This window comes from Benincasa hispida, chromosome 6 (assembly GCF_009727055.1).
Source record: "Benincasa hispida cultivar B227 chromosome 6, ASM972705v1, whole genome shotgun sequence".
In the NCBI taxonomy this organism is placed as follows: domain Eukaryota; kingdom Viridiplantae; phylum Streptophyta; class Magnoliopsida; order Cucurbitales; family Cucurbitaceae; genus Benincasa; species Benincasa hispida.
The window spans coordinates 50,088,737-50,096,998 of NC_052354.1; the positions used below are offsets into that span (position 1 = coordinate 50,088,737).

The following is an 8,262-nucleotide window of genomic DNA, read 5'->3' on the forward strand; positions in this document are numbered from 1 at the left end:
TGTGCGTGGTTAGCAATGAGGGACAGGTTGGGTATGGGGGATTGATTATTAGGTTTGGGTGCCAGATGCTAGTGGTCGATTTTCTATCGCTAGTGCTTGGGAGAGTATACATCCCCGTCGTCCTAGGGTGTCTTGGACTGGTATTTTGTGGGCATGGGGTGGTATTCTGCGTCATTCCTTCTGTGCATGGTGGTTAGTAGTGAGGGACAGATTGGGTACGCGGGATTGGTTGAGGAGTTGGGGTGTATTGTAAGGGGGAGGGGGTATCTTCTGTGTGGGGGAGGTGTGGAGTCGTGGGATCATTTATTTTTTAAGTATGGATTTGGGAGAGAGGTGTGGTCTAGTGTGTTGCGTCAGTTGGGTTCGACGCATCGGGTGGCAGGTTGGGATGTAGAGTTGAGTTGGTTGTGTCGAGTGGGGTCGGGTGCGTAGTAAGTTGTTCCTTGTTTTCTGGTGTGCTTCCATATACTATATCTGGCAGGAGCGTAATCGGCGGCTGCATGAAGGTCGACCGAGGTCGGTGTCTGCACTGGTTCACCTTATGGTCTTTATAGTTTGTGCTCGTGCTACTTCCTGGCGGGTTGACCTTCTTGGTCTTATCTAGTGTGTGTTCGGATTTTTTTTCTTTTTTTTGAACTTCATGTTGTTCTCTGTTTTGCTGTAGCCCCTAGTTTGTGGGGTTTTGGGTTCTTTTCTCTGCCTTTCTCCCTGGTAGTTTGCGAGTGTGCGTTTATGTGTTGGTTTTGTTCTAGTCTTATCTTGTTGGCTTTGTTTTGGTTTTGTTGTCCTGTTTTTGCTTGTGCTTTATCGCTTTGATGCCTTGATCCTAGGTTGTGGGATCCCCTTGTTGTTGTATAATAATATCACCTATTCTAAAAAAAAAAAATTGTTAGAAGTGTAACCATTAGTATCGTTTTATGTGTGGTTTTTGTAATTTATCTTTTTTTTTTTTAATTTTCTCTCCATCTTCAAGTGGAAAAATAACCTAAGGAGGGATTTGGCAATGTAATATTGTGATATATTCTTTTTTATATATGCCTTAAAAATATGTGACAGAGAAAAATAAATAAATAATGCGCATATAAAAATATAATTAAGAGTGTGTTTGAAATGTATTTTCAAGTGTTTAATTAAAAAAATAAGTCATTTTAAAAAAAAATAGAGTATTCAATAATCACTCGAAATAACTTTTGAAGTATATTTTGAACATTTTTTGTCAAAAGTGTTTAAATAAAATTGAGTTTTTTTAAAAATATTTTTTTTTAAGTCAATCCTAACTGGTCTTAAATTGACTAAAATAAATCCATAAGGTTAAATTTATCCAAAAAAAAATTCATAAGGATAAATTACTTTTTAATTAACTAAATTAAATTCATAACTCTCATGATTTCCAATTGTACTCAAGTTTTGTATTAACATCCACATTTTTATGGTTGAATATTTATAGAGATGTAAAAGTGATGTTACATTATGCATACATATTAGCTATTTTATTAAGAGAAAATGTATCAAATAAACTCAACTTTAAGGTATATTTTAAAAAATATCTCAAATAACTTAATTTTTTTATTCATGGATTTCACCGTTTTTTCTTATTTTTATCTTACTAAAATATCATTATCATAATTAGTTATTGACGTTTTTTTTTCTAATTAATTTAGAAATTTTGAATGTTTTTATTATGTGATTTATTTTGAATTTGGCTAGCTTGAGAAGTAGCATATAAGAAAGTTTTTTATTTTTTTTATTTTATTATTATTTTTTAAAATTTCAGTTGGGAAATCAAATTTCAAGCACATATTATTTCCTTTTTAGGTTTTATTTTTTGGTGGTAAAATTACAAAATCATCCATTTTTGTTAAAAAATTTTATTTTATTGTTTTAAAATAATAAAAGTTTTGTCATGCATGAAAGTTTTTAAAAACTTTCAGAAAGGTTGGCACGATTTTTTTTCTTTAGATTTATTGTTTTTACACATTTTCTTTTTTAAAACCACAAACTGCATACTTGGATTTTTAGTGAAATTTTCAAAAATAGAAAAAAAAAATTATATATTTACACAAAATAGCAAAATTTAATCTTCTTTGATAGGTTGAATAGAAATCTATCAATTTCTACAGTGATAAAATGATAGAAGTCTATCATTGATATGATGTGATAAACGCTAATAGAAGTCTATTAATGTCTGTTAGTGTTTTTTTTGCTATTTCTGTAAATAGTTTGACATTTCTTTTTATCGATGAATTTTTTTTTTTTTTTAAAAAAAATGGACTGTATTAATTGCATACGGGAAATTATTTAATTAAAATAATAATAATAAAGATTGCAACACCGGAAGGATCCTAATTATTTTGTGTCAGACAAATTTGTAAATATTGAAAGTTTTTAACATTTGTGTAATATTGAGTCCTATTTTGGTGCATTTATGGAGAAATCTCTTTTATTAAAAAATTGGTGGGGTTAATTTAGTAAAAGTCTTAGTTCTTTTAAGTAACAAGTTTTTTTTAATATAACTATATAAGTGTGTAATTTTGAAATGTCATGTGAAATTATTGTTTTCCTTCCTTTTTTTTTTCTTAGGATTAAATTGTCTTTATGGACAATCTTTATTACAAACACCAAAATTGAGAATGAAAAGTCCATACAAATAAACAATTTCAAAAAACATGAATGGGTGACACAAGTTTTTAACCATGTTAAAAGAAAAATGTAATACTAACTATTCGACGTAAATGTATAATAAATTAGACTTTTCTAAAATTATGTTAAAGTGCGTATATAAATAAATACCTTAAAGAAATATTCTAGAAATACCCTAACATTGTATTAAGATCCGTCGAATTTTAGGTAATTCATTTTAGATAAAAATAAATAAATATTTTTAGAAATATTTAGAATCGCTCTAAAAATCTGATCATACATAGAAATTTTGTTACCATTTGTATGTTATGGGAAGCTAAAAAGGAAAAACAGTGTGAATATAACGAAAGAGTAAAAAGGTCTTATCTCAAAAGTTTGTTGTACTTAACAAGTTTTTTTCCTTCCCATTAGCAAAAATTTCTTTTTTCAATTAGTGATTGTTTCTTTTCCATTTTTGCTATTTTCTTCAACAAAATTGTACTTACAAACATGAGCATCTTAAAAACATATAGGCAATCACGAATTCTATATTTGAAAAAAAAAATTATTTAACTTTTTAAGTAAATCTAAAACATATATTCTCAATCAATAAGTATGAACGAAAAAAATAGATGATCATGACATTAAATAAAATTACTCTCAAACCATAGCTATCATAAAAAATAAAAATAAAAGAAAAAGTTAAATTACAAGTTTAATACTTGAACTTTCAAGTTTGTATATCTATATTCCTAAACTTTTTAAAGTACGTAATAAATTCTTCAACTTTCAATTTTGTGTTTAATTGATTATTTACCTATTAAAACAATTAATAATTAATCAATCTATTACATATATTTGAATTAAATTTTATGTCTAATGACCCAAGTTCAAAGATCTGTATTGAACACAAAAATTAAAGTTGAAGGACCATATTTAAAACCTTTTGAAATCTCATAGATTTATTGGACACAAATCTCAAAGTTTAAAAACTAAGTTTGTAATCTGACAGCAAAAATTATTAAAAAAAAAATTAAGTAAATATTACAATCTTTTTTGGACTTGACAAAAAGAATTTAAAAAAAAGTTTAAAAATCAAAATAAAAATGAAGGATACACAACAAATTCTAAGGCTAACTTAAAAAGTATTTTTAAGTAATACATAGGAGTCACTGTCTATCAGTAGCTTTTGATCTTATGATTTATAGTACAAACTTTATGAACATTATGTCAGTTGAGCTACGCTCTTATTGGCAAAATCAGTTATATTTTCTAGCTAAACTCATACATAAAAACGTATTGGTTGAAAAAGATCAATATATATATAAAATACTTTCAAGGGCGGCTTGGCTAGAAAATATATAGGATAATAATCAATAGTTCTCCATTAAGCTTGAAGACACACACATCTTGATTGTATAAGCATAATACAATCATATGGCTTCAACAATATATTTGAATATTAATAAAAATAACCCTTATTTCCCTATAAATAGAGCCACCCAATTCCCCAAAAAAGCAAACAAAGAAATAGTTAAGAGGAGGAAAAAAAAAATGAAGAGAGGAAGTTTGATAGTTTTGATGTTGGCTTTGTGGGCGAGCCTGGTCGGCGGCGGCAATGGGCAAAGCGCAAGCAATGTGTTGGCAACCTATAATTTGTATAATCCTCAAACCATAAACTGGAATTATTTAACAGCCAGCGTCTACTGTGCAACTTGGGATGCTAATAAGCCCTTGAATTGGCGCAGCCACTACGGTTGGACTGCCTTCTGCGGCCCCGCCGGCCCTACCGGCCGAGATTCTTGTGGCTGCTGCCTTAGGGTATGTCAGTCCGGTTCGATTCGATTCGTTTCTATTTTGATTGTTTGGCTTTCTTTTCGTACTTTTTCTTTATGTAGTTTGTATCTGATAGTGCAAGAAAAGAAATTTATTAGATGCATAATGATCGTGTTAGTTTTGGCTGAATTTACGTGCATTCAAAAGTTTTATTTCTAATATTGGTTTTAAATTTTAATTAATAATTATATGACTAAAGATTGAACCATTATTTTCTTCTTTAATCATAGTTGTCTTATATATAGATTGATATATAATGTTTTGTTTTGATTATTATCATGAAATTTTGGTTTTGTATTTGAGTAGAAAGTTGCATGGTATCTTATGAGCTTGTGTTTTTGAGCAACCAAAGAATACTTGTGAAAGTTACCTTGACTTTCTTACGTGGTTTTTTTTTTTTTTTTTCCTACTTTCGTTGCATTTTAACAGTAAGAAATTCATTTGTATTTTTAGTAACGATATTAAATATATATTTTCTATCTATATATCAAGTTTAGAGACTATTTTAGTGGTGTTTTAGGTTTAGTTTCCATTTGGTTACTAAACTTCAGAATGTTACACTTTTGAAATTTAAAGAATAAATAGAAACTAAATTTACAAGATATAGGGACCATATAAATGTATTTTTTCTCCTATTTTTTTAACTACCAATAGAGTAAAGTAAATTATGCTCACGCTTCAACAAATAGTACAATTAGGGATGAAACAAAAATGTGGTCTTTAATTATTTTACTCTCAAAATCAATTCAAACATGTACTTAAAAAGTTAAGTAAGTTTATAATTGAAGATAAAATATTTGAAGGTGTCCTTAAAATTTATGAAGATTAAGGAAGTAAAGTTTAATTTTAGTTAACTATAAACTATCTAATATTTCTTAATATAAATGGGCTAAATTATGGTTTTAAATTGTCCCTTTGAAACATCCAATAAAATTAAAGTTGATAGAGATAAGCTTTAGTTTCAACTATTAAGTATTTAAGTACTAAATTTAACTCTTCATGTTTGAATATCAAAACTCAGTTATAATTGACATCTATGTTTTCACTTGTTGTATGTCAAAAAAAAAAAAACCCTTCAAAATTGAATTATTTCTCTAAAATAAATAAATTATTTTGCCAAAATGAGTTTAGTTTAATAGTAATTAGCATGCATTTCCTCCCTTCAAGTCGAAGGTTCGATTATCTCCGATACTTACGATCGTTGTACTAAAAAAACCTCGACTTTGCCCTTTTGTTTAAAATTGACAAAATTATTATATTTCAAACCTAGCTAAAGGGGAAAAATTTGTTATGTGCAGGTAAGAAACACAGAAACAGGAGATGAAGAAACAGTGAGAATTGTGGATCAATGCAGCAATGGTGGCTTAGATTTGGACTATGGTGTGTTTCAAAAATTGGATACTAATGGAAATGGCTTTGCTCATGGCCATCTTCTAGTTGATTATCACTTTGTTAATTGCTAAAACAAATGGAAAGTTATAAACTTAGTGTATATGAGAAATTACCCTACAAATAAAAAGTCAAGTTTGTCTCTATATGGACGTCTGAACTTTCTGAAGTGTTTAATAAGATCTTGTACTTTCAAATTTGTATCTATTAAGTCTATGATAAAATTTGTATATTAGATATAAATTTTAGTTTTATAATTTCAGATAGAATTCGAGTGTGTTTGGTTGGTGATCTGAAAATAAGGGAATAAAAATATAGAATTGTGTATTTTCATGTTTTTAGATATATGTTCAGTAACAGTTTTTTAGAATTTAGATCCTGGTATATATAATTATTCTAAATGTGTTTCGATAAAATATTTATTAACCATGAAACTAGTTGTTGTTATCAACTATATATATATTTAGTATAATTATTATTTCATATGATATGATATAATTTATTTAATAGTCTAGTATACATAATTATTTTATACGATAAAATACTATAGTTATCAAAGTCTTTGTCTTTTTAATATTAATATAGTTATATATTTTACAAGAAACTTGATACACAGATAAATATAAAAAGTTTATTTTTAGAAACTTCACTATTTATCACATAACTTGAAAAGAGTTTTTAAAAACAAATATACCAAATGCATATTCACACAACTCAATAGTAAAAGGCTATAAACTTTTATTTACTTATTTTGCTCAATAGGTCCTTAATTTAAAAAAAAAAATGTTGAAATAGTCCATGACATTTTAGATATAAAATTGAAAATTGAAAGTTTAAAAATCTATTAGATACTTCTTAAATTAGTTGAGAGACTTATTAAATACAAAATTGGAAGTTTAAGAATCTATTAAGATATATTTTTAAAAATCTACTACATATTTCTTAAAGTTTTTATACTTATTTGGACATAAAATTGAAATATTAAAAATTTAGTAGACCATTTAAAATATTTATGTATCAAAAAGCTAAACACAAAATTTCATTGTTCATAGACTAAAATTATAATCTAACTTTTTATATAATTTTTAGAGTTCAACAACACATGAGAGTGAAAAGATTTAAATCTCTGACCTTGATGACATGTCTCTTAATTAATTATTAATTGTGTGATGATAAATGATTTAATATGACTTGACATAATATAAAATGACTATTGTTTTACGTCACTAGATGTGTGAAAATAAAATTCTAAAACGTTAATATTTTTTTAAGTAAATAATGCATCCACCCATTATGTGTATGTGGCAGTCATATTGAATTCTTTTACAATATGTGGGATGGGGGATTAAATCTCTAATCTCGAAGTTGATAATAGTGATTTTACAAAAAGAATAATATTTTGTAAACAAAAATAACAGTACCGCATGGTGACAAGTTTTTAAAACTAGGTATCCTTTGATCAATTCAAACTAAAATAGTTTGAATTAAAATATTAATTATTGATGTCATAAGTTACTAGGGATAATATGTGAGTTTAAGTCAATGTTAATTGGGTATGCACTGACTTATGAAGAGGGAAAAAAAGTTAATTAAGAACATGATTATAGAACAGCAAAGAAGGAGAGATAAATTAATTTCTTTTCTAAAATTATTGTCACTTCAATATATAATTTTTATGCCATATCAATATCATGATTATTAAATTTTAAACCTACGTGTCAGATATTCTTATCGACATTTTCGTTTTCTCAAAAGTTGGACATCATTTCTTAAAATATATAATAAAAAGTTTGATTTTGACATAAAATGTAAAAATTGTTACACCTATGATATCATAAAAATGCAAATGGTTAAATTAACAATAATATCACAAGTGTGGACATAATTTAGTTACAAAAGGCTTTAAGATATATTGAAAAAGTGTGAATATTTGTTGATTTCTTGTGTTTTTTACCATTTTTCATAATTATGTGCTGATATATCAATTTTTTTTTTTTTTTTTTTTTTGTAAAGGATATAAATCAAGATTTCATAAATATCAAGAATATTTTGACAATTTTTTTCCAATAACAATTATTTTTATTTTGATAGATTTTTTATTTAGTATAACCACTACAGGAAAAAAACCTACAATAATATAAAAAAATACTAAAACAAGTCTTTTATAGTGTTTTTTGCTAAGTCCTGACAGCCCATACTATTAAAAGTATGAAATTATTTATAATATTTTTAAAACGCTATAAAAAATCCAATCTTTTTATAGCATTTAGTAACATGCTATGAAATGTTTTGACTTTTTATAGTATTTTACAAACTATATTTTGATCTTTCTAAAACGTAAGATAACGTTTTGAAAAGCTATAAAAATATTTGTAAAACCAAAATGTGAAGTTATTATTTGTCTATTATAGAATTTAT

At 26.7% G+C, this 8,262-nt stretch overlaps 1 protein-coding gene across 1 annotated transcript; it reads left to right on the forward strand.

Annotated features, from left to right (window-relative positions):
- The first annotated feature begins 4,173 nt into the window (after positions 1-4,173).
- LOC120080437 (pathogenesis-related protein PR-4-like) lies at positions 4,174-5,918 on the forward strand. The gene is made up of 2 exons (XM_039035093.1): positions 4,174-4,440; positions 5,754-5,918. The coding sequence occupies exons 1-2, from the start codon at positions 4,174-4,176 to the stop codon at positions 5,916-5,918; spliced, it is 432 nt and encodes a 143-aa protein (XP_038891021.1).
- The last annotated feature ends 2,344 nt before the right edge of the window (positions 5,919-8,262 follow it).